At 54.8% G+C, this 26,170-nt stretch overlaps 1 protein-coding gene across 2 annotated transcripts in view; it reads left to right on the top strand.

Annotated features, from left to right (window-relative positions):
• The window catches only part of CAMK2A (calcium/calmodulin dependent protein kinase II alpha), a gene marked incomplete at both ends in the record, with an annotated part of 58,093 nt that overhangs the window by 4,988 nt on the left and 26,935 nt on the right, over window positions 1-26,170 (top strand). For both annotated transcript variants that reach the window (XM_079773093.1, XM_079773092.1), the window contains 6 exons: window positions 9,325-9,419; window positions 16,478-16,537; window positions 21,745-21,799; window positions 22,550-22,615; window positions 22,711-22,783; window positions 25,671-25,773. In XM_079773093.1, coding sequence (XP_079629219.1) covers window positions 9,325-9,419; window positions 16,478-16,537; window positions 21,745-21,799; window positions 22,550-22,615; window positions 22,711-22,783; window positions 25,671-25,773 — 452 coding nt within the window. The remainder of the gene's footprint in view (window positions 1-9,324; window positions 9,420-16,477; window positions 16,538-21,744; window positions 21,800-22,549; window positions 22,616-22,710; window positions 22,784-25,670; window positions 25,774-26,170) is intronic.

The following is a 26,170-nucleotide window of genomic DNA, read 5'->3' as shown; positions in this document are numbered from 1 at the left end:
CATCTCTATCTCTATATCTCTATCTCCCCTTCCCTCTCTCCCTTTCTCTGTGTCTCTCTGGTCTCTGTCTCTTCTATCTCTTTTTCTTTCTCTCCCCAGCCCTGTCTTTGTGTGGGTCTCTTGGCCACAGTTCACCCTCTCCTGTGTGCGTGTTGCCCATGTCACGTTCTCCTCGGAGCTTCTCTGTGGCACGGTAGGAAACCCCCTATCCCAGGCCAGCCTGGGGCAGCCCCCTGAGCATGTCGAAACCGGCTGAAGCACAGCCCAGGCTCTCTGGGTGCTGGTGGGGCGTGGCTGCCCCCCAAGACGTCAGGTGGGGCTGTAAGGCCAGTGGGATTTTCTGTACTGGAGAAGGTTGAAGGCCTTGGTGTCTTGGGGATCGCGTAAAAGGCGGAGCGTCTATGACTCTGGCATCTATTCAACAAGTGCTTCCTGAGCCCATACTCTGTTCCCAGCAGGCGCCACATGCAAGACTTGCGATTTAATGGGAAGCTGACATGAATTAAATCACCCCAGAAATTATTTAAATGCAACCGGACAAGGACTATGAGTGCAAACATGGAGCTATGAGCTACAGAGACCCCAAGTAGTTGGGGTAAGGAAGGTATCAGGGAAGGCTCCCTTGAGGAGGTGACATTGGGAAGCTGGAGGCTGAATAAGAGTTAATCAGAGGGCAGAGGTGGAAGAGTGTTCCTCAGAGTGGGAACAGCACAGGCAAAGGCTCTGAGGTGTGTATTTTGATGGAACATGTCAGTCCTGGGGAAATGGAGGGCCTCACTCGTCTTAGACCTGCTCAGCCTGCCCCCAACTTTTGGATTCCTGGAGCCTAAGAAGGAATATTAAAAACCTGCTGATTGTCTAGAAGACAGGACCAGGCAGGGTGTCGGAGGTCTGGAAGCCACGTCAAGTGAGAGAGGGCTAAGGGGCTGGGGGACTTTAGCAGGAAGAAGGGACCCCTGAGGTGGGGGGTGTCCTCTCCCCTCATCTCTGCAGGGATGTCCTGGGGCCCTGGGGCAGAGAGCAGACTGCTCTGTGTGGCCCCGGGAGGCAGAGCGGGACCCAATGTGTAGAGTAACGGGGAGGTGGATTTCACCTCAATGAAATGAAGAACCTTCTAACGGTCAGAACTGCTCCTCTGTCCCCTACATGGACATGCCCTCTGGAGACAGTGGGCACTCACAGCCCTGTCCCACCCCTGCGCCTCTGTGCCCCTCCTGCCCACATCCCGGCCCTCGCCCGGTGAGATGCTTTGCTGCGTGTGTGAAGTGGGAGATGGTTTAGGGGCCAGAATATCCCCGGTCCCACTCAGAATAGTGGAGTGAGGCGTGCGCCCTGACGTACAGATGGAAAACTGAGGCCCAGAGAGGGCCAGAGACTTGCCTGAGGTCACAAAGCCAGTGACACAGGGGACTTGGGCACATTATTCGCCTCTTTCCAGTCCGGTGTTTGGCCCTTGGAGCGCCGCTCTCTGAACCCCTGGGAGCCTTTGGGGTGTGCAGGCGGACGGAGCCAGCCAGAAGGCCCTCTGAGGCTGGGGAGGAGCAGCCCCTCAGCACCCCCTGCTCTGCCTGCTCTGGTCCTGTCTCCAAGTCCCGTGAATATTTCTTTCAGTTCCCTTTTTGTAACCCATTCAAGAAAACCCAGGCACAGCCCAAACAAGGAACTTCTGTTGGTTCAATGTTCCCTGCAGCAAACAGAATCTTCCGGTCCCCAGGCCTTCTGTGTCCCCCACAAGACTTCTGCTGGGTTGGCGTGGGGCAGGCCCGGGGGTGCGGGACCGCTCCAACACACAATGTCCCTGCGGCATCTTCTGGAGCCTGAGAGTGGGCGGCTGCAGCCGGGCCGGGAGGAGGGACGCGGTTTCTGTAATAGGGCCTAGGATTTCCTGGCTGTAAAATGCTGTCATTTGTGGAGTTCTGGGCAGAGCTGCTGTGGCGAGCTGGGGAGAAGGGAGAGAAAACCAAGCAGAGGGGGTCCTGAGCCCCCAACCCCTATCTCCTCTGCTCTGTTGGCCATTCGGGGACTTGCATAGCTCGGTTTTGTTTGTTCGTTATCAAGAAAGGGTACTGTTGCTTAAAAAGAAATAAAGAAAAAGAGAGAGAGGGGGAACTTAAAAGTGATCAACAGGTGATTTCACAGATGAGTAAACTGAGGCCCACAAAGGTGAAGGGATCTGCTTAAAGTACATAGAGGTTGATGCTGTGGGAACAGGGCAATCCTTTTGTTTCCGAGCAAATCTGACACCAGTTTTTTAACTGTTTTGGGGCATCTAGGAGCCCTCACAGACTCTCCTATGAGCCACGGCCACTCTCCCCAGAAAAACGCACCTCCCTGGGACTCACACAGAATGTTGTCTATTACTTCCCACAGGTCCCCCTGCTCTAAAGCCTACCTGTGGACCCCCAAGTGAGGGGCCCCTCTGATCTGAGAGTATGGGTATTGGAAAGAGCACTGGAAGAGGAAGCAGGAATACTGGGTCCAAGGTCTTGGCCTCAGTTTCTCCATCTATGGAATGGGGAGATGGTAGACCTCTGTGGTAAGATATTACAAGGCACCCAAGCTTCGGATGCAGCCACCTGTGGCCCACACTGGCCCCTTGTGGAGCTGCCCCCACGGCCTACCCCAGCTCTGTCCCTGTCCGCAGACATTCCAACCCTGTCTGCTCTGGGTTCCACGGGCCCAGGCCTTGCTCTGTGCTGAGTGATCAGATCCGCTGACCTGGGCCGTGCGTTACTGGCCACCAAGAGGTTTTGGATGCGAATCCTCCCACAGATAGCAGGTCTGTCTGCATTTGACCAGGCACTGCTGAAACCACCCTCCTCTCGGAGAGGTGGAATGCTTAGGTGTCTTCACTGACGGTGGGGAGGCCTTTGGGGAGAAGACTGGACTTTGGTTGTGGGTGCCTGTCACCAACATCCAGACAAGATGGAGTAGCTAGGAATCTGGGGCTAGAATTCTGGAGAGAGGGGGGCTAGCTAGAAGCAACTTTCCATCTTGAATGATGGCCAATGGCTTCCACCATTTTTTTGGGGGGGAGGGAAGGGGGACTTACCGAACCCTTTGTGAAACTGACGAAAAAGATGCATCCTCTGCTCAGAACAATGCACAGACACAGAATAATGTTATTAAAATTGCACGTGTGTTCACGAATGCCCAGAGCCTCCCCAGAGATCCCAGCTAATGGCCTGGGAAGATGGGATGAAGGGGAAATGGTAAGAGAATGATGGAGAGAGAACGGGGAACAGCGGTGCTGGGAGGAAGAGGACAAAGTGAACACAATGCCAGCGAGGGGGTGGGGGTGCCAGGGAGATGCCGTCACCCAGAAACCAAAACTAGAGGGGGGCTCGAATCTGGGTGGTGAGTGGGGCCAAATGCCACCTGATATGGGCAGGCAAGGCCGATCAGCAGCAGTGGGGCCGAGGCTGGGGGGGGGGGGGGCACTGGGTGGGCGGGCCTGGCACAGCTTTTCTCCCAGGGAGCCCGGGGGTGGGAGCCAGATTGTGGTGGGTTCACGGAGTGTGGGAGGTGGGAAGAGGAGGCGGCGGATGTCGGACACTTGTTCTGGAAGTTTGGCAGCAAGGAAGGGAGGAAGGAAGTGGCCCAGTCGAGAGAAAGGTTCTTAGTTTTAAATTTATTTGTTTTTAAATATTGGGGGCAGGGTGGCTGTTTATTTTTCCAGAATGAGGGAGACCTGAGTGTGTTGGAGGAAGCAGCCAGTGAAGTGAAGACCCTAAAGGCTGTCAGGACCCCTGGCAACCAGACCTCCAAGGAGTACAGAGTGGAGTGGGGGCGGGGGGGGGGGGGTTGTGACTGTGCGGTCTCCACAGGCCCATTAACAGTGTCCCTGTCTGCTGAGACCCGCAGGCTCTGAGTACTCGGGGGAAGGTTGGGGGGTTCCTCTAGAGGGTGTTGGCAGTGACAGTCATGGGTAGCAGGCATCTCTCCCCATCCCTACGGAGTAGAGGCTCCCACAAATGGCTCAGAAGGAAGTAGGATTGGGGCTCCTCGTCTCCATCTTTCAAATAGGGAAACTGAGGCCCAGAAGGATAAGCGAGCTGGTAACCGAGCTGGGTGAGGACCCAGGTCTTCCCACTCCCCATGAAATGCTCCCGGTGCTGCACCTAACTGCCATGTCAGCATTTTAGGGTGTTTCAGGCCAGAGAGGGTGATGAACCCCTGTGGGCTGGCAGCCAGCAATTCCCAGGACACACGCCTGCCAGGCAGCCAGAGAGCAATTTCCCCGTGTGATTCCTGCTTTTCACAGCCCATTAGCACGTTCCCACATTCTCAGCCATGCTGGACCCACTCTTACCGTGCGCCCTCTCCATCTGTCAGTTGGAGAGGTTGGACAGCCTGGCATGGCCTCCTTCCCGCTCACATTCATGCCCGCACACCCCCCGGGGCAGGCTGCTGTGTTTGGGGGAGCAGCCCCTCCTCACCACGGCCCCCTCCCCCTCTCCTAGCTTGCTTCTTCCCTGAGCTTGGCAAACAAGGTCCATTTTGTTTCTGATGATGCCAGCTGTTCGCATCACCTCGTAGGTAATGATGCCTATAAAAGGCGTTGTTCCCCGAGCATTGACTGTACTCCGGGGACGGTGCTAACCCATCGCATACCTTATTATCATCGAGTCACTGGAGAGAGCTGCACGGGGTGGGCACTGCTCTTACCGGATTTCACAGGGCACAGAGGGGCTCCCCAAGGTTAAGGCACCTGCTAGTAAGCGGCTGAACCACGATTTGAACGCCGCTTGCTCTGGTTCTGAGGAACCTGTCATCCACATAGAACTTCACTACCCAGCGCGGGATCACTCGCCACATACAGTTATTTCAGTGAGAGAGAATGAAACGTTCAGCCCTGCAGTCCTACTAGCCACATGGCGAGGGCCACAGCCACAGGAAGCTAGCGACGGCCCGTTGGACAACGCAGACTCACTCCATCGTCACACACAGCAAGTTCTGCGGGGCGGCGCTGGTGTAGAATATTAAAGACGGAAAGGCCTCTGCTAGTTAGCCTCCTCCAGACCCCACCCCGTGCTGCAGATGAAGAAACTGAGGCCCATTGATGCCACCCCCTGCCCGAGACCTCCCAGCACGACTGAGGCCTGAGATTCTGACCCCCAGTGTCTCTCTGTCTCACACTCACCCCTCCCTGCCCACATTCTGTGACCCTCCTGATAACGCGGGTACACACTTCAAACCCCAGGGTGACGCATCTGTGCTTGGTCCCACCCAGAGCCACAGGGCATCACGGACACCAGGGCGCTGACAGGGCTGCCGACACACACCTGTGAGCAGACACGTTCCCTTGACCCCTGTGCAACCAGGACGCTTTCCCAGGCACTCCCAGGACCCTCCCATGACACCCTGCTCCCACACAGAGCCCTCACAGGCAGGCCTCATCCCTTCCTCTTGGGAGCCCTGGTCACTTCCTCCGCCCTGCCCTCCCCACCTGGGCCTCCTCCCCTCTCCCGCTCTGTCCTGTTTCCAAGCTCCTGCCTACCCGCTTGCTGGCCACCTGCTCAGCTCAGGGCCGGGGGAGGAGTGGGCTGGCTCTTCTGTTTGCCAAGGCAGCTGCCTGTGGCCATCGCTCACGCTGGACCAGAATGCAGAAACATGCCCTTCTGCAGCAGCAGATAACAGAGGAGGGAGTTAGGGCAGCAGGCTCGCTGAACCCGCTCTCATGTTTCCTACAGATTTCCCCCTGCCCCTCCTCCCCCTGATCCCAGCACCTGGACAGGCAGGGAGGAGCCTTCCCACTCTGGACACAGGTCCGAGGCTGCCCAGGTAGAAAGAGGGGCTCAGGTCCTTCTTCGCCCCGTTTGCAGCTTTCTGTGCCTGGCACTGTGCCCAGAGTTTTGTATTTGTCTCCCTTAATCTCCCCAACATAGCCAGGAGGCACATGCTGTTATTGTCCCCATTTTATAGGAGGAGACAGAGAGGTGCGGCACCAAGTTCAATATCACACAGTCAGGTGGGGGTGAGTCATGAGCAGACCACAGGGCTTTGTGAGCCCAGAGCCCCTGCTCTTGAGTCACGTTCTCTTGCCGTCGGTGAAGTTGGAAGAGCATATGCAGGTGACCTGGGTTCTCTCCACAGCTTTACTAGGAATATGCCTGCTCCCTGAGGCCTTAGTTTCCCGATCTGTTAAATGGGAGACCAGAATTCCAACGGAGGGTCCAGAAGGAGGTTAGCAATGGACGTGCATTGAAGGGAGGATGCCTCCCGGGTGTGTGAGGCTCGGGTGCTCTGGATCAGTAGCGCTGCCCTGGTTTTGATAAACTCTGAGCATCTGCTGAAAGCCATGCACCTTTGCCCCAGAAAAACAAAAAAGATGCACAGGCTGTCCCTTGGGGGTACAGGACCCTCACAGCAGCCCCATCCACGGCCTGGACCCTTAGTCAGAACCTGGGGTTTACTCCAAAGCTGTGTTCTGAGGAGGAAGTCGAGCCCTTCTCCTGTTTTATAGGCGGTACTCTCGGACCTCAGCTCCTGGAACAGAGCCAGGTTCATGGGGCCTCCGTGCTCAGAGCCCCATGTGACACCCATCAATGCTGATTTCTAGGACAGGGCGGGCATCAGGCAGGACTTCCCCAGAAGGTGGGCAAGACAGTGCCAAGCTGGCTGGGACAACATGTTGGATTCAAATAGATTTCCCTGGGCCCCACTCAGAGGTCTGAACAGGGCCTTAGAATACACATTTTTAAAACACCCCCAAGGGCTTCTGAAGCAGCCCGTTGGAGAACCACTGGTTTAAGGTCTTTACCTAGAATGGGGCTTTATTTCTCTGGTGGGGAAACTCTCTCCCTCCCTCCCATAGGAATGGAACTCCAGCTCGGACCACGCAGGGCCTGGATGCTGGTGAGCAGCACTGGACCCGGCCCTGCACTCGGGAGCTTAGAGCCTCCTCCTTCGCGGCCCTGTCTCTGCCTGGAGATCTCGGAACCTTTCCCGGAAGTGGCCACTTGCCCCAGTCTCTCTCCTGGGGCCTTTGAAAATGGTGGCTGAGCAGGGGACCGAGCAGGGACCTGAAGGTCTATGGGTCCATCCCCTGCCTGGGGAGCAGGGGTACCTTTGAGAGGCACGTTGGGCCCTATGTTCCTCAGATGCCTGTTCCTGTTCCTGACGCCCCTGACTGAAAATCCTCTCCCTAGCTCATTCCAGTCCGTCTCACTGTTGCTCAAATCTACCTCCTGTTCCTGCAAATGACATCTATGGGTAGCAGCCACTGGGTACCTGGGCACGGGGGAGGGGGGGGGGTAGAAAAGCTACTTCGGGCCCTGGCCCTCGGGAGCTCACTGTCAGCTGGGGAAGACCACCTGACCAGCAGCCACACACCTGAGCTAGAGTGGGGGGGTCTCGGCGTCTGGGAGAGCAAACCAGAGGCTCCGTCACGGGAGGCTTCCCAGGGAGGGTGATGGGGTCCTGCTGCTTTACTCTGGGTGCAGGACGGGCAGGGGCTGCACACCCCGGGGAGGGCCTGTTGCTGTGCGAGACTCTCCATCTGCCCGTGAGTTCTGGCTTTCTCCAGCTTCCTCCCAGGTCATGTGTCCTAGTCTCCAGCTTCCTCCCAGCTCTTTCTTCTCATCTTTCTCCACAGTGTCCCACCACTCCCTGCAGGCTCCCTCATGCTGCCCCGACACAAAGCCAGGGACACGATGCCCAGGGTCTGTGCAGAGAGGGCATCTGTGCCGGCCTGCTGGCTTCCTCGGTGCCTGCCAGCGTCCTTCTCTGTCCACACCAGCCTTATCTTGGTGGCTGGGATCTGCTCATATGCTTAGGAGGAGACCAACATTTGGAGGATACGATGGAGTGCGCCCACGGCTGGAGCCTGGATGTGCAGGCCAGGAAGCGGCAGGCTCAGTGGTGGGGGAAAAGCCAAAAACCTGGGAATGCAAATAGCTGAGTTCTTGGTGCGGCCCTGCCTGGAACTCGCTGTGTGACCTCGTGCAATCTACACTGAGCTACACGGAAGCTGAAGTCCTGCGTCCCACTCCATACTTGACGCATCAGAATTTGCATTTTAGCAAGACACCGGGTCCTTTGTATGAACCTTAAAAACGGGGAAGCCTGCCCCACAGACTTGCTTCTTGCCATTAGTTAGCCTGGGTCCAGGGTGGTAATGTTGGCAACCATGGCCAGTTCCAGCCCCCCGGCCGCCGCCTCTGTGATAGGAAGGGGTTGGACCAGATGACCTTTGTGGTGGAGGTGTCAGCTCTGGCCTCAAACCAGTTTTGTTTGGCCAGAGACTATGTTTATACTTAAAAAGAATAAGGTGCCAGTATTTAAAAACTGAGACATTTCACAAAAACACTTCAAATTCTCTTCTAACCACCAATACTTAGACGATAAAATCCCAGGAACCTCCTAAAACATAAAAAGATGCCCAGCCTTACTCTTACTATGAGAATTACAAATCAGATCTACTTGGAGTTGCCATTTGTTACCAGTCTCGCGAACCAAGATAAGAAAGTTTGATAGCATACCACGTGGGCAAGAGTGGAGGAAAATGGGCCATAAGTTGGTACAATCTCTAAGACGGAAAATCTCTCATTATCTATCAAAATTATCAAACAACACCTACTCTTTGACCAAACAACACAGGTTTTAGAAATTTATCCACAAACACTTGCAGACATGGGAAACGTAATGATAACACACACATGGAAGGTTAGTGGTTGCAGCGGTGTTTGTAATAGCTACAGGTTGGAGCTAACCTAATGGCCCATTAACAGAGATTGGCTAGGTACATTGCAGCCATATGATTAAATACAGTATCGTGAGGAGCTCTTGGTGTAATGGAAGGAGGCTCACCTAAATATCTAATGAAAACTAGAGGATGCAGAACAGCTTGCAAGATCCAGTAGCATTTGCATGGGGGAGAGTGTTTGCAAAGATGCTCTGGTAAGACTGGCCGTCTCTGGGGAGGGGACCTTGGAGACTGGGTCCATGGGTGAGAGGGAGTCTTTTCACTATCTATGCTTTTGTATTTTTTTGAGCTTTTGTATTTTTTTGAACCATGTCAATGTGTTACCTATTCAAAGGACAAAAAACTAAACACTTTCCGGGACCTAGATTCTGTGATTCTAACACTACGTGATTCTAATGTTTTATAATTTGGTGAGCCTAACTTGCTAGGCCTCTAGAGGGCTCATCATCCATGGTTCTCCTGGGTCTCTGTCCCTGCTATGTCCCTGGGCGGCCACAGCATTCCCTCTGAGCTCCAGCAGCCCCGAAGGAGGGCTCCCTACCCACCACGGCGAAGCTGCATCAACACCAGCATCTCCTGGGCCTTCCCTCACCCCTTTGACTTCTCTGTCCTCCTAGGGGAGCCTTCTCGGTGGTGCGCAGGTGTGTGAAGGTGCTGGCTGGCCAGGAGTATGCTGCCAAGATCATCAACACCAAGAAACTCTCAGCCAGAGGTAGGTGGGGGATCCATGCCTTCCCACCTTTGGGGGTCTCCTTCCCTTCACCCCTCCCTCTACCCCTTGGCTTAGAACCAGGACCGGAGCCTGTCCCCAGGGGCGATGCTGCAGGCAGGGGTGAGAGCTCTTCTTGTGGGTGTTATGAAAACAGACCCCTCCCTCCATTTCCCATCCTGACGGGATCTAGGCCGTAGGTCACAGCCTTTCTGATAGGCCAAGCTCTCTGCCTGGACATCCAGGTGAAGGCTAGGATGCCAAGTGGGACTTCCTTTCCCTTCTTTTCTGCCTCTCGCCCCCATTCTCACCTCCGGACCTCTGCACCTGCTGTTTCCTCTGCCCGGATGCCCTTACGTGGCTCCTTACAAGGCTGGCTTCAGGTCACATACTTTGAGAGACTTCCTTGACCCCCAAATCTGAGGGCGTCTCCCCCATTTGATATCTCTCGTTACTGTTTACTTTCCTGTGGCTTCCCCCAACCTGGACTTAATCCATTTACTGGCTTGGTTCCTTGTTTAACATTCATCTTTCCTCCTGACTTTAAGTTCTAAGAGGGTAAGGAGGCGTCTCATTCCCTGTGACATGCTCAGTACCTAGGACAGCGCCCTGTACAGCCTAGGTGCTCAGCTAGTGTCCATCAAACTCCAGGTGCTCGGGGTCAACCACACCAGTCTGATCTCTGGTCCCTGATGCCCCCTGGGACAGTGGCTTCCAAACCTGTCCTCACCATGGAATCTCCTGGAGAGTTTCAAACACTCCTGACCCCTGGGCTCCACTCCCAGGGGTCGTGATTTAATTAGCTTGGGATATGTGACCTGGGAAAGATCCACAGGTAATTCTAATTTGAAAGTGATCCTAGACCAGCAGCATCATCGTCACTAGGAGATTGTTAAACATGCAAATTCTTGACTCCAGACTTAAGCAATCAGAGTCTGCATTTTAACAGCACATCCGGGCAATTCACGTGGACGGTAAAACTTGGGGAGCCTGCCTAGAAGTCTTGCTTCTTCACTGTAGCAGTAATGACTCGGGCAGTAATGGTGGTGGCCACGGTCAGGGTGTTGGGCGTTGGTGAGGGTTACCTTCAAAGATTCAATCCCTGGTCTGAACAGTGTCTAAGCTACCTTGGGAGGATCACCGGGTGGTGGAGGGAATTCTGGCGGGTGGCATGGTGCAGGTGTGGGCTGTGCAGCCCAGGGCTTGTGTGGTGTGGGAGACACCGTGTGCAGGGCTGGCATAGTCCAGGTGTTTGCCTGGCGCAGGTGGCAGCTGTGTCTGGGCTAGGGCCCAGCAGGTGTGGGGATCACGGAGGCTGGATCAGGATGTTCACGCTGTCCCCCGCAGGCCTTCCAGCAGGCCCCGTGTTAGACCTGGTGTTGCTGCTTTTCATCTCTCTGACTCAGTGTGGTTGGGCGCCCAGCACTTTCTCCTAGTTACCAAGCTCCCCTATAGGCCAACCAGTGTCCTGCAGGGAGAAGAGGCTGGGGTTGGGGTGGGCGGCATTCTTTGAAAGCCCAGGGCCCCAGTGGCACGTGGCCAGCATGAAAGCCCATGTGTAAGGAAGGGAGAGACCTGTCCTGCGAAAGGTCTGGAACCAGAGCCAAGGGGCGGGGCCAGGACAGGCAGGAGGGCCAGCCAGAACGCTGCCTCCTGTCCAGATGGTGGAACTGGCCTTGCCGTTGCTGTGTGACTAGTGGCAGCCTGGTGCCCTCTGTGTTTCGTGTCTCGGACAATCGAGGGAGATGTCCCAATCCCTGAAAAATAGTAGGGGCAGGACCAGAGTTACGTCTTGGGGTGATGGGTTGATGTTGCCTCGAAACAAGGGAGGAACAGGAACCAAGGTCCTTCCTGGATGCTGGGGGTCTTGAGTGGGTTCAACACACACACACGCGCACACACACACACACACACACACACACACACACACACGAATGGGGGAGAATGGAGAGAAATTGCCTCTTTTTTAGAAGGTGACTAAGCATTCCTGGGCAGTGTGTGCAATGGGCTGTGCCAGGCAGTAACTGCCATGCCCCCTCTTTTGATTTCTTGACCCTTTGACCTCCTGGGAGGAAGGTGGGCCAGGCCTGGGTGAGCATGGAGGGTGGGAGTGGGGATGTTCTTGGAGGAACCTTTCCAAAGGAGCCTGCCAGCTGCCAATGCTTTCTCCCCAGCGAGAGGAGAGCTGGGCTCCTTTTTAGCCGGTTTCTTTGTTTGCTACTCAAGGTGCCTGGGGCGGGCAAAGGGTTGAGGCTGAATATTTGCGAAGCTTCTCCTGCTGGCACTTCCAAGTGCCTTTGGCAGCTCCCGGTGGGGGGCTGTGCCCACCTGGGGTGTCTGTCCAACCGCCAGGGAGCTATGGCTTCCCCTTCACCGGGGCAGCCTCTTCTATCCAGCGGTTCCGAAACTTGTTGTATGTATTTTTAAACCAGGCTTTTCAATAAAATGCTCATAGGATAGACAATTCCAAGAAACCAGATAGACATGAAATGAGAAGTAAAAGTGTTGCCTGTCCGGATCCCTGCCAAATGCCCCGGGAGCCTTTATAAAACTGCAGCTGCCCTGGGCGGTTCCACCCCGGACTTGGATTCAGTAGGTGAGGCCCGGGCTCCGCGTTGACAAAACCCTGTCAGCGAGTGTCTGCTCGGTGAAGTCCCTGCCAGGGCTCTGTGTGCTTTCCAGCCCCAGCTCCCCAGGCACACCCAGAAAGAGTTCTTTACCGTGCTGGGCGCGTGGGCCCGGCTGGTGCAGCCAGAGGTGACTGGCCTGGGTACCGCGACCTCCATAGGCCTCACTGTCCACCCTGGCACTGAGGGGCCACTTCTCGGCTCCCTGGTGACCAGCCTCAGGACACGGCGTGGGAAGCAGGGCCTGCGCTCATTCAGCTGCCCCAGAGCTGCAGGCCCACGTGAGGGAGCATCTCTCCTGTCCTCCTCCTCTTCCTCAGGATTATTTATCCAACCTCCCAGGAGTGGGACCCCTGCTGAGGCCGTGGAGGGTGGGGCATTTCCTGTCCCAGACTCGGAGGCCTATTTTCTCTCCTGGTGCCCGCGCCTCTGGTCCCAATCCCACCACCCATCTGCCTCTGGAGCCCATCTACCCCTGGAGCCCACCTCGGCAGGAACCTGCCCCTCTGCAGGCAGAGAGCCCTGGAGCTGCCTGATTGTACCCCCTCTACTCCCCCCACCTCTGCTCTGTCCCACCGCACCTTGCTGGCCCCCGTAATCTACCCACAGAGTATCCACCCACCCCTGCCTGCTGAGCTCTGAGCAGGGCTGGTCCCCACAACCCCAACATCTGGGGGCCTGCCCCCAAGGAGGGAGGGGGAACGTTCACAAGGCATGTTGTGGGCACTGGGGGGCGGCCCTTCCAGGGCTGTAGACTTGCTTCCCGCAGACCTCTCACCATCGTGGGGCTCTACTGAGCTGGATGGGTTGGATTAGCAACGAATTAATTATTAGAATGGGAGGCAAGATGGTGTAGTCTTTGTGAACATGGATTGAGGTCCGAGCTCGGCCCATTCTTAGCTATGGGATCTTTGGCCAGCTGGGCTCTAAGGCCTGGGAACATGGTAGTGACTGGTGGACAGCCCCGTGCTCTCATGGCACCTGTTTTCAGGAAGGGGGACCGGAAAGAGCATTCAACACAGACAAGCTGGGCAATCTCAGGAAGCGATGAGTGTTGTGAAGAAGATAAGACAAGGTAATGGGGAAGTGATGGGGCAGAAAAAAAGAAGGCCGCAGCCACGAGAAGGCCCAGGATAAGAGCATTCCAGGCAGAGGGCACAGCAAGTGCAAAGGCCCCGAGGTGGGAAGGGTTTGGTGTGTTTGAGGCTCAAAAGGAGACCAAGGTGGCTGGAACGTCAAGGCCAAGATGAGGCAGGGTCTTGTTGGCTGTAGTGAGGAGTTTGGATTGTATTATAAGGACATTAGGAAGCTGTCGGGGAGTTTGAAGCCTGGGGATGACAGGATCTATTTTATATTTTAACTAGAGGCTCGGTGCACGAATTTGTGCACAGGTGGGGTCCGGCTGGCCTGCCCTGATTGAGGCCGTTTGGGGCCGAGCTGGTGGGGGGAGGGGCCACAGGAGGTTGGCCGGCTGGGCCCAGCCCTGATGGGGCCAGTTGGCCGGCCACAGTGGGCATCATAGCAACCAGTTATTCCGGTTGTTCTGGTTGTTCCGGTCATTCCAGTCTTCTGGTCATTCCAGTTGCTTGGCTTTAATATATATGGATAAGAGCTCCTTGGCTGCTGAGGACTTTTGACAGATTAGGAATAGGGGTGTGTGTCCAGGAGTGGATTCTCAGAGCTCTGAGTTCTAATAAGGCTGGACCATCTAGCTGAGTGAGTTTGATAAAGTGACTGCTTCTTTATCACTGTGCCTCAGTTTCCCCATCTACACAACAGAATGAGGCCTCAGAGGTCAAGAGAAATACAATCCCTACATTTCTTTTATTTATTTATTTATTTATTTATTTATTTATTTATTTATTTTTATTGATTTTTTTTACAGAGAGGAAGGGAGAGAGATAGAGAGCTAGAAACATCGATGAGAGAGAAACATCGACCAGCTGCCTCCTGCACCCCCCCCCCCACTGGGGACGTGCCTGCAACCAATGTACATGCCCCTGACCGGAATCGAACCTGGGACCTTTCAGTCCGCAGGCCGACGCTCTATCCACTGAGCCAAACCGGTTTCGGCATCCCTACATTTCTTAAGGTTTCCTGCATAGTATTAGAAAATGAGAACATTTTCAAACAGAGTTATAAAAATTATTGTGTAACATGTATGTTTCTATTCAAGTTAATGCTTTTAGCAAGTTGCAATGCAGTGTAACTGTACTACACACAAGATGATTACAAGATTTATAAAAACAATGAGTCCCTAGCATTTCCAGCACTGAGGTCTGGTAACCAGGCACAAGTTAGCTGCATGACCAACAGTTTCTTCTTTCAATCCTGGGTATAATTCTGTTCCTGGCTAAGCTCACATGGAAGAAACACCAGAATTCTGAATTTGCCCCTCCCCCGCCCTCTGGTAGGCCCAACTTTGACCTGCCTGATTTCTGGTTCTGCTGGAGATGGAGGGTTGAAGGGACAGTGTATGGAGCAGGGGTTGGGCCCAGCCTTTCTCAGTAGATGGGGATTCCCCTCCTTTGCCTTGGAATTGCCCTTCCCCCACCCTAAAGGGTAAAGAAGGAGGCTGGGAGGGAAGGGGAGTTAGGGGGATGCCCCTGGGTCCACCTCCCCTCCTTAGCCTGCAGCTGGTCGTTAGCTGGGGAGTTGAGCTTACACTCTATGAAAACTTGATTGGATTTAATTGCTTTGCTGATGGAAAAGCCACATTTCAGTATTGATCTTGGCTTCTGCAGCCCTTGGAGGATGGCCAGTGATTGTTCTCATGGAGGGGGTGGGGAAAGGGGAGCTGGCTGCCAGGGGCAAGGGCTAGGACTCCATCCTCATCACCCTCCCTGGTGCTTACCTCCTCTGAAGAGGCCCTTGGGAGACCAGGGTTCTAGTCCTAGCTCCACCTCTGAGTGTCTTTGTGAGAACCCTCCCGTGAGGCTCGATTTTCCCCTTTGAGAATGGGGGGGCAGGCAGAGGTGGTGGAGATTTGTCAGGGCGTGGAGGACAGTACAGCACAGGGCTTTAAAGCTCACTCCTGGAGACCGGCTGCCTGGGTACAACACATGGCTCCACTGCTCACGACGGGTGTGACTTTGGACAGGTACTTAACCTCTCTGAACCTCTGTTTTTTCCTCTTAAAAGGCAGAATAGTAATTACACCTCCCTCAAAGGGTTGTAGTGAGGGCTTGAAATGCATATAAAGCTCTCTGCACAGTGCCTAGCACTTGGTAAATATTCTATGTTTGTACATGGCTCCCATTTTATTGGTGTTGTTTTTTTTAATTAAGGCATTAACGACCGAATGGTGCGTAAAGCACCAGGAAGGGAATTAGAAAATACATTTCCAGTCCCAGTTCTGCCACTGATGAGGCCTCGGCTTCTCAGGCTACAGTTTTCTCATCTGTAAAGTGGGGGCAGTGATGCCCAGGGCCAGGGTGTTGGGAGGACTGAATGGGGTATGACTTGCCCAGCAGCCTCAGGTGGCAGATCCTGAACCAGGCCTCTCTCCCAGGTGAGTGGGGAGATGCAGGGGGTTTGGACAAAAGTCCTGGAAGGCAGGTGTGAGAGCTCTGGCTCAGCCACATACAAGTTCTACCCTGCATTTTTTGGGGGGGCTCTCTGTGTCCTCTGCACAGGAGGTGTCTTCTGCAAATTAATACAGCTCTTCCGCAGAGAATACCCACTCCTTCAGAGAGGTTCACTCATTTAATCATTTGTTTTCTCATTCAGTTATTTTTTGAGCACCTACTATGTGCCAGGCATTTGGGTAGATGCCAGGGGTACAACAGACCAAGTCCCCGTACTCAAGGGTAGAGATATCAACAGGACAGAGTGAGATGTGCTATCCAGGGGCCCTGAGAGCACAGAGCAGGGGCCCACCAGCCTGGCAATCAGGGCAGGCTGCCTGGAGAGGGCGACATTAAGAATGGGTAGGAGTGAGTGATGGCCAGAGAAGGACCAGTGGGAGGTTGAGGGGGAGTATTCCAAGCTGAGAGAACCGGTGTGTGAGGACCCCAAAGGGAGAGGACTGAGCAGGGTGTGCCCAGAGAAGTGAATTTCAGCGGTTCCTCTGGCGGGAGTGTAGTGTGAGGGGCAGCGCTGGAGGAGGGGCAGCAGGAGCCTGGCCTGGCTTCATGGAGTTTGGGTCTCATACAGGGAGGGGCTCAAGGATGCTCTTCCTTTGAGAGCCCTGGAGCCAGAGGCCCACAGAGGGGAAGGGACTTCTGCGTCATTGCAACCCGGCCTCTCCGTCTTCTGCTGCCTCTCCGTCTTCTGCTGCCTCTCACTGCCCTGAGAACCCAGAGCTCTGCCTGAAAGGGCCAGGGGCTGCCCTGGGAGATGGTTATCCTAAGAGGCTGTAGGAGGGAGACATGGAGTGGGTGGAGGTTACGCCTCACCTGGGACTCACCTGGGATCTATCTATTCCTGTTTCAGACCATCAGAAGCTGGAGCGTGAAGCCCGCATTTGCCGCCTGCTGAAGCACCCCAACATCGGTAAGTTCTTGGGGAACAAGTGAGGGGTGCAGGGTGAGGCTTGGCCCTGCTCCCCTGCCCATCCTGGTGTTTTTTTGCTGATGGGGTGGGGAGGCAGCTGCTCTCTTTTCTGGGGATGGTGGTAAGAGAGATGGGAAAAGGGGGTGTCTTTGATGGTTTCCACATTCCTCAGAGACCAGCTTGGTTGGGTGGGGGGGAGGTGAAGAAGGGGCCCTTCCTCGCAGCCCACGCTGCCGGCAGCCTCCTTCAGAAAAGCTGTTTCAGGAAAACTCCCGGAGCCTTTCATCTCTCTCGAGAGACAAAAATAGGCCAAGCTTGGCCTGGGCCAGTGCAGCCCACTTCCCTAACTCACCCCCATGCTGAGTCAGCCGGGCACGGTGGTCCTGCCCACCTGCCCAGCCCTGTGGCTGGCCTGCCCCTTCAAGGCAAGCAGCAAGGTGGCCCCTGCCCAGGGATAGAATGCATGCAGGCTGTGTGGAGGGGCGGGGCCCAGGGCAGGCCCGACTCCCCTCCCCACCCCTGCACCCGCTGAGCGGCTGTTTCCCTGCCCATCCGAGTTCTGAGTCCTGAGGGAAAGAAGTACAGATTCTAGGTATAGTTCTGCAGGAAATGGCTGTGTGACCTTGGGTAGGAGCACTCCCCTCTCTGAGCCACTTTCTCCCATCTTCACAAGGAGAGTGCTATCGGAACCACCTGAGCATCGTGTTGACAAGTAGATTCTGGTTCGGCAGATCTGGGTCTGGGTGGGGCCCAAGATTTAGCATTTCTAACATGTGCTGAGGCAGTGCCAAGGCTGCTGGTTCACAGACCACACTCTGAGGAGCAAGGCCTAGGTGCCCCCTAAGGAATATTCCAACTCTGACAGCCACCACACCTTCTCCCTCCAGGGAAGCATTTCTCGGTGCCCAGGGCCCCAAGGGTTAACTCTTCTGCTGGAGAGAAGCATCTCCATCTGCTATTTATACCCAGAAAGCACCTCCCCTTCCCTGGGCCTGGGAAGGGGAGCAGGGCCGCACAAACAGCAGCAGCAGCAGCGGAGGCTCCAGCGCCAGAACCAAAGAAGGGGCAGCTGGCGGCTGGTGGGGAGGCACTCTGACTGGACTCTGGTCCCTGATCTGCTCCTGGCCTCACTGGGTGGCGCCCTCCGTGCTCCAACGCCCCAACGGTATCACGGAGGAGGTTGTGAGTGATGTCTGACTACAAAATCCCACAGTTCCTATAAAGGAGGTGTGCGTGCGTGTGTGAGTGTGTGCGCACGCGCGTATGTGTTTTGCTACTTCCTTGCAGCCGCCTCAGGTCAATGCTGCCTCCTCCGATTTGCACCCCCATCTCCCTCTCATTCCCAGCTATAATGGGGAGCAGTACGTATGGGCTCTGGGGCTGACAGACTGTAGCTCTCTGTATCATCACCACCTGCTGATGGGGCAGACCCCAGAAGGCCACCCCAAGGAGCAGGGGACAACCTGAGGGTTCAGCAGGTCATTTGGGATGCCAGGCACTGTGTTGAGTACCTTGCCAGCACCCTTGCTGTTAGGAGAAGAGGCTCAGAGAGGTTACGGAATTCACCGGAAGTTACACAGCTTGTAAGAGGTGTCGCTGGGAGGGGAACCCAGCAAGTCCGACTCCAGAGCCCGTTCTCATTCTATTCAGCTTCCCACGTGGACCGCAGGGGTATGCTGTCAGGGACGGCATGGGGATCAGGGGAAAAGTACTTCCCTCCAACTTCTAAGAGAAAAATGATAACTGTTAGAACTATGACAGGAATGTCAGAGATTCGTGAGTTCAGCTACATACATGAAAACTAGGTTACAGAATTTTTGTTCTATGACAACGTTTTAAAAATTCAGAAAAGTGACAGCATAATTCAGTGGGCACAGACAGGCCGATCTCTGCCCCGGGGGTGGGACTGTCATGTAGCCTGTGGTCCTTGGATTCCGCTTTCCCCCTGGGCGCTGGGCTGAGTTTGTCGTCAGGGAGGCCTCTACCGATGGGCGGGGAGGTTGTGTGTGTGAGAACAGCAGTGAGAGAAGAGGCCCTGTCTGCTGGGCTCGGAGCGGTGTCGGCCACCCCCCAGGGATGGAAACTGACGCCAGTGTTCTGTGCCTTGGATGGAGGCTGGAGTCCTGCCCGTGTCGCTCGCCTGGCTGCTCAGAGGGGCAGCCTTTGACAATCAGCACAAAGGCACCGTCTGAGCTGAAGTCAGCTCTTCAGAAACAACACCCCCATCCGGTTCTGTCCATTCCCCTGAACCCCGAGGACGCTCTCTCAAGGGGCTGGGGCTCCTAGTGAGAGGGTGGACCTGGAACCCCAGTCCCTTTGGAGCGCCCCGCAAATGGCTGCTGGGGCAGACCCCAGAAGGCCTTTCTGAGATGGTTCCGGCTGCAACTTGGCTTCTTAGAGCTTCTCACGCTCAGGAAAGGGAAGTCAAAACCTCTCACACCCGCTGGAGCAGAGGGGATAGGAAGGAGTCTGTCGCCGAGAGTCTACCTGGAGGAAGATGGGAGAGAAAAGGGTCTTTTTTTGGTTGTTAATCCTCACCTGAGGATATTTTTTTCCATTGATTTTTTTAGAGAGAGTGGAGAGGAGTGGGGGAGGAAGAAAGGGGGAGAGAGAGAAAAAGAGAAACATTGATGTGAGAAAGGCACATCAATTGGTTTCCTCGTGCCCTGACAGGGCCAGGGATGGAACCCGCAACTTAGGTACATGCCCTTGACTGGGAATCAAACCTGAAACCCTTTGGTGTGCGAGCTGATGCTCTAATCACTGAGCGCACTGGCCAGGGTGAAAAGGGTCTTTTCCCACACTTGGCCTTGATACACTAACAATGCAAGCTTATTGTCCATAAATGAGAAGACAAATAATTTTTAAAGTATCTCCTATAACCTCAGCATCGAGAGCTGACACTGTATGATCATGCTTCCATTTGATAACTAATGCCTGTGCCTCTCAAGGACACCTCTACATCTCTTCTTGCATCAGGTTTCCTTGAAGCAGAGCCCCAGGCAAGGATTTAGGTACTTGTACTCCCAGCAGAGACCTGTAAGGGATGGGGATGGGGGTGCAGGAAGGAGAAGGGGAAGGAATGGCCTGAGGTCAAGTCTAATCCCAGATGGGGGGTGCAGTGGGGAGGCCTCTGGAGCATAAGTTCCATCTTGGAGTTGTCCCTCCTTAAGGCAAGGAGACTGGACCTTTGCAGCGACCTTGCCTCCTCACGTTCCTCAGTCATTGGCTGGAAGCTGCAGGTCACCTGCTGGGCAAGGTGGCTCCATCCGCAGCGGGCAGCTCTCCAGAAAGGAAAGGCAGCTGTGCGCTGTGAGCAGGCCGCCTTCCCAGCAGCGGCAGGTGGCTGCCCCGTCTTCCCGAGGGGGGCCGGGCAGAGCCCCCGTGCAGGGCTGCTACAGTCTGCACGCAAAACATGCAGAATGCTTAGTTCAAAACACACCTACCTTTTAAAAATGAAGCCTGCGTTTGCTTTGACATGCATTCAAAAATCAAAACCAGTGAATGGATGGAGGAAGGGATATAAATGTAGTTAGGCAAGTATAAGGAAGCATTAATGGTAGAACCCAGGCGGTGGGCACATGGGTGTCCACTTGACTATACATTTAAAATTTTTATAACAAAATGTTGATTAAAAAATCAAAACAGGATTATATTATATGTCCTTGGAGGCAACCTGCTTCTTAGCTTTGCTTTAAAATAGATTTAAAACATCTTTCAGGCATTATTTATAAATATATATCATCACTTAAGAATGAAACACTTTTAAAATTTAAGCCTGTGTCCCTTTCCTCCTCCTCCATCTCTGGTCCCCAGCTCCCCTTTCCCCGGAGTAGGCACCCCGTCCGGGGTATTTGATACCTGTTTCTCTAAGCTTTATGTGCAGATACGAGAGCCATAAAGAATTTAGGGGAGTCGGTATTGAGTCAGAAATCCATGCACATGGCAAAAATTCCAATGGCATTAGGCTTCACCGTGAACAGTAAGTCTCACCTCTCCATGACCCCCGTTCCTCCAATTCCCCCCCCCCCCAAGGCACCCCAGTGCCCACATCTCCATCTCCTCCGGGGAGACTTACGACACACAAGCTTAAATGCATCCTTGGAAAAAGGACAACGCACACTGCTTTGCATTTTGCCTTTCACCAAACAACATAATTGAGAGCTGATTCCGAACGAGTGAATAGATAACCGCCGCGTGATCTTCACAGCTGTGTAATTTCCCAACGTGCGATACATCGTAATCCTCCGGGCCCGCACCCGCTCTGTGCGCATTTCCAGGTTGTGGCGCAGGGGAGGGTGTGAACCTGTCCGGGGAGAACCTGCGCTTGGCTGGCAGGGTGCAGGCCCCTGAGTCAGCCCCAGGCCTTGGGGCCCCTTGTTTCAGAAGCTCGGGGGTTAATTTCGGGAGCTCTGGGCTCCTGGGAGCCTGGCTCTGTTCTTGGTAAATGAGGAATGAAGGGAGGACAGTTTTTCAGCATGCCAGAACTCGGGGACTGCTGTCACTCCCGCCTCCACATACTCTATTCTCTGCTCAGACCTGGAAGCAGATCGGGGATATTCGCTTGGCCAGGGCCAGCACCGAGTGAGCACCAACTGTGTGCTTCCAAGAGTCTCATTCTCATCGTCCAGGCAAGGAACGAGAGGCTCAGAAAGGTGTAGCAACTTGCCCAAAGGCACACAGCTAGCAAATGGCAGAGATTTGAGCTAAAGGATCATTCCATGATGCTTGTTTGCTCAGAAAGGAAATGGAGAGGTAGAGCGGGGAGGAAACCAAACTTTGACCCAAAAAAGGGGTCTGGCCCAGCCAGTGTGGCTCAGCAGTTGAGTGTTGACCTATGAACCAGGAGGTCACGATTCGATTCCCAGTCAGGGTACATGCAGGGTGTGGGCTTGATCCCCCATTTGGGGTGTGCAGGAGGCAGCCAATCAATGATTCTCTTTCATCATTGATGTTTCTATCTCCCTCTCTCTTTCTCTCTGAAATCAATAAAAATATATTATTAAAAAAAGGGGGGGGGTCTGTTGTCTTTAAGCCCAGGCCCTCTTGGCAGTGCGTGAAGTGAGTGGGCCCCTGCTCACCTGCATTTGTCAGAGCACCTGGCACCTCACTGCGCTCAGTGACTGAGAAACTGCAGTGCTGCTGCCAGAGGGACGAGGGAGGGCAGTGTGCCCTCCTGTAACTGGCTGCCTTGGCTCCTCCCACAGTGCGGCTCCACGACAGCATCTCCGAGGAGGGGCACCATTACCTGATCTTCGACCTGTGAGTCTGGGCCCACCCTGGGATGTACAGGGCACATCAGGGCGGCCCGAGCAGGGAGGGCCTCTCTGGGTCCCAAATGGCCCCAGACTGGGCTGTACTCCCTCTTCTGATAGAGTTTCCTAGAAGTGATTGCAAGTGGGTGATCCTGAAACACCAGCACATTAGCTTTGTCTCTATCTGTGGCTTCCGGTGATATAAAGCTTCCTTTTGGAATAATGTTAAAGTTTTGAATGCCAGTCGCTTGAGTGAAAAACCATAATTAAATGAGAGGCCTGGTGGTTCCCGGGCTGGCAGAGGCTCTGTGATGACACTGGTCTCATCCGTGAAAAACCCAACAGCGCTTGAGGTGTTGGTAATGGGGGAGACTAGGCGTGTGGCAGGCACAGCGGTGTGTGGGAAATCTCTGTGCCTTCCTCTCAGCTTTGCTGCGAACCTAAGTCAACGCTAAAAATAAAGTCTATTAAACAACAAAACCAAGGCCCGGCCCTTGGGCTTCTAGGAACCTAATGAATCCTAGTGACGTGTTCTGAGGGTCCCACCCTAGCTCCCACCTGGGCTTGGTCGGGGAAGAGCCAGGGCTGGAGGGAGGGAAGTTAGTGGAAGGGTGGGCTGGAAGCCCGGAAGGGAGTCCCTCCCTTTGGGGCTGAGGTTCTGAGGTGCCCAGGCCCCGCCCTTAGCTCCCTGGAGACTCTTCCAGCAGAGGCGGCACCTGGGGCCTCTGTGGGAGAGTGACTGTGCCTGTGTCCCCAGGGTCACCGGCGGGGAGCTGTTTGAGGACATCGTGGCCCGGGAGTACTACAGTGAGGCCGATGCCAGGTGAGTTCCCCAGGTGGCCTGGCAGGGCATCTCGCCTGCCAGCTTCCCAGGGGAGGCCCGTCTTCCCAGGGTGACGCCTGCCTTTCTCTCCCCAGTCACTGTATCCAGCAGATCCTGGAGGCCGTGCTGCACTGCCACCAGATGGGGGTGGTGCACCGGGACCTGAAGGTGAGCCGCCAGCCCGAGGGTGCAGCTCCTCCGCCCCCGGTCCTTCCCTCCACCTGCAGAGCCACCCGTGGTGTCAGATCCCCTTTAATTTCCCCTTGTTGGGCTGGAGGGAGAATATTCCCCTCACTGTTCAGATAAGGAAACTGGGCTTAGGGAGGGGGAGCATCTGGGCTCGGGACCCAGGCCGTCCGACCCGCAGCCCCACGTGCTTTGTGCCAAGCAGGTGAGACACGGATAGAATGCCAAGCCTGGCTATGGTCTGGTCCAAATCCCAGCTGGGCCACTTTCTAGCTTCACAGTGTCAGCTTCTTAATAGTGGGTGTTGCCATAGCAACCTCTGCACAGGTTGGCGAGAATGTCAAAGGAGACAGCACAGTGCCTGGTACATAGATGCGGTCGGTTACTCTTGTTTCCAGGTCTCTGGCGGCTGGGGGCAGGGGGAGAATGAAAAAAGGTCCTGGGGCCCTTGGGTCCTCTCTCCCCGCCTGAAGAAGGAGATGGGCAGGACAAGCAGATGCGGAGTCCAGGGGTGGCATCAGCGCACGGTCTGGCTGGGTCAGCACAGACTTCACAGCGCTCCTCTGGGCCTCGTGGCCTCAGCGGCTGGTAGCTCATAACATCACTCCTTTTTTGCAGAGCAGGAAACTAGGCCTAAAGCATCCCAGGGATTTGCCTGAGAACATGCGGTTCAGTCGTGTCTGAGCTAAGACGGGGGGAACCCTGGCCTCAGATCCCAGGCCCTAGGTGGTCTGAGGCCCAAAACCACTCAATCCAGCTCCTGCTTCTGCAGTAGCCCCTTGTAGGCGACCCTCTGGGTACCCATCAAACTTCTGCTTTTTGGTCTTCAGTGACCACACATTCACTTCTTACAGGGTAGCCCCTGTACCGTTGGGAAATGCTCCTTCATTCTTCCCTGCTATGGGGGTTTCCCCAGTTCTACCCTTTGGGGCCACACAGATCAAGCCTCCAGCTCAGAGCAGCCCTGGAGGCACTTGGGTGGCTGTGTGGTAGCTCCTGAGTTATCCACAGGCTGTTCCCCATTCCCACTCAGGATAGGACTTCCAGGCCCTTCCTTCTCACCCAGGGCACCCTCCTGGGGCACCCTCTAGTCAGGCCTGGTTCCTCTTTGGGCTGAAATGCTCTGAGCAGAACCCCTGCCCACCTCTGACTGCCATGAGTAGTCCATGGCTCCTCATCTGAACGCAGGTGAGCTCCCTACGGCTCAGTCTAGACTCATAGGCAGGAAGGTCTCTGGCCAGACTGCAGGGTGGCTCTCCCCGAAGGCCTGTTCCCATTATAGCTACGGCCCCTGCACGGGAGGAGGGGGGAGGAGAGGCAGCACAAATTTAGGCCGCTCTGGATGGAATAATTAGTGGCACATTCATCAAATCAGGGCAGGACGGCTACTGAGACCCAGGACACGTTGGGAACACAGTCCCCAGAGGACAAAAGGGGCCGTAATGAGCTGTATTTGTTTGTGGCCCATCTAGCTTTGGGCAGTGAAAGGTCAGATGTGGGACCCTCTTGGAAATCCAAGTGGGGAAGTGGTCAGAGGGAGCCAGCTGTCCCCAGAGACTTGGAGCCCCAGCCCCTCCCCATGCAGAAAATGAGTACGGATGCTTATCAGGCACTTGCTGTTGCCACTGTGAAGTACTTTACATGAATGATTGAAATTAATTCATCTGCCACCCAATGACAGGCACTATCCCCATGTTCTGGGAGGTAACTAAAGCTTAGAGAGGTGAAATAATTTATCCAAATCCCACAGCTGGGGTCAGAAGCTAGGGCTATCTAACTGGGAAATCCACACTCTTAACTCCTCTCCATCCTAACTAGGGCAATTTCCTGTCTTCTAGACCCAGCAGGAGACAGCAGCCTCAACACCCCAGAGGCCAGGAGGCATGTCTGAGGCCCCCATGACCTCCGTTCCCCATCCCTGTCTCTCAGCTTAGAGTGGCTAAGAGCATGGCTTGGGAGCCAGACTGTGCCATGATTCTGGATCTGTCTCTTATCAGCTCTGTGATCTTTGTCAAGTCACGTTACCTCTCCGAGCCTCAGTTTCCTCCTCTTTCTACATATGACAAATGCTTACTAAGTGCCTGATATGTGCGGGCCTCTGTCTTGGTGCTGGCGATGCAGTGGTGGACAAGACAGATAATTCACATACTACAGGGCGACAGATCATGTACAAGCACATAGACAGATGGGGGAAACATTACAAATCACAATGAGATCTATGAAGGTAACAACAAGAAGCTAAGCTAGGAGATACCTGGGGGCTCTTCATAGAGTAGGCATGGAGGGCTTCTTGGAAGGGGTGACATGAGGGTGAGAGCCAGATGAAGAGAAGAGGCCAGCACTGTGAAGCTCATAAGGAGAACAAATTAGGCAGGGGGAACAGGAAGTGCAAAGGCCCTGAGGTGAGAACTAGCATGACTGTTTCAGGGGCTATAAGAATGGGGATAATTATGCCTACCCCAAAGAGTTGTTGAGATGATAAATGAGGTTATGTGTACAAAGCCCTTAACCTAGTGGCTGGCACATTGTAGGAACACAGTAGATGTTGCTTCTTTTTTCTTTTTGTGGTGATGCCTGTCCCCTCACCTCAGCCCCAGATCCAGACCCTGAGGGGAGGGGAGAGGAGGGGATGGCTGGTGGAGGAAGGTTCTTTCTGTTGCAGAAGACCTGCAGTGGAGTAGTCCTCTCTCTGGGGACTAAACTCAGGGTCCTGGGGTTGGAGCTGGAGGTGGGGGCAGCGTGCCTCTGGATTATCCAGCTGCTCCACCTGTAAGCCTAGGTAGGCCCCTGGAGATGAGGCTCTGGACCTGCTCACTGTCCTCTGGCCCTTTCCTCCCCACCTTTCCCTCTTCTCTCTGGACCTGGGAAGCCGGAGAATCTGCTGCTGGCCTCCAAGCTCAAGGGCGCTGCGGTGAAACTGGCAGACTTTGGCCTGGCCATAGAGGTGGAGGGGGAGCAGCAGGCATGGTTTGGTGAGTGGGGGCAGGGGGTGTTGGGGGTCAGCCTTGTGTTGATATGTTGGCCTCTAGGAACCTCCGCCTGAACAGGGGCAGGTTGGAGAAGGTGTTGGACCAGCCAGGGCTCAGGTAGCAGAGTGAGAGTTCCCTCCCCACGCAGCCTCTGGGTCAGTGGGTAGGGCTGGGCGCAGGGACATGGTTATCAATCAAACAGAACATAGCTTCTTCACATGCACATAGACCTACACTGTTGGCTGGAGGCTTCTATGGGTTTCCCCCACATCCTGAGTGCTGGAGATTATTATCCCGACGTTACAGATGAGGAACAGAGGCTAAGAAACCTGGAAAAGGTCAAAGGTGATTAAAAGGGGCAGAGCAAGGTTTTAAGCTCAGATGATCCAGCATGCTCTGA

This window comes from Cnephaeus nilssonii (assembly GCF_951640355.1).
Source record: "Cnephaeus nilssonii genome assembly, chromosome: 5".
Lineage (NCBI taxonomy): Eukaryota > Metazoa > Chordata > Mammalia > Chiroptera > Vespertilionidae > Cnephaeus > Cnephaeus nilssonii.
The sequence above is the reverse complement of the archived record's forward strand: the minus strand, read 5'-3'. Positions and strand labels throughout refer to the sequence as shown.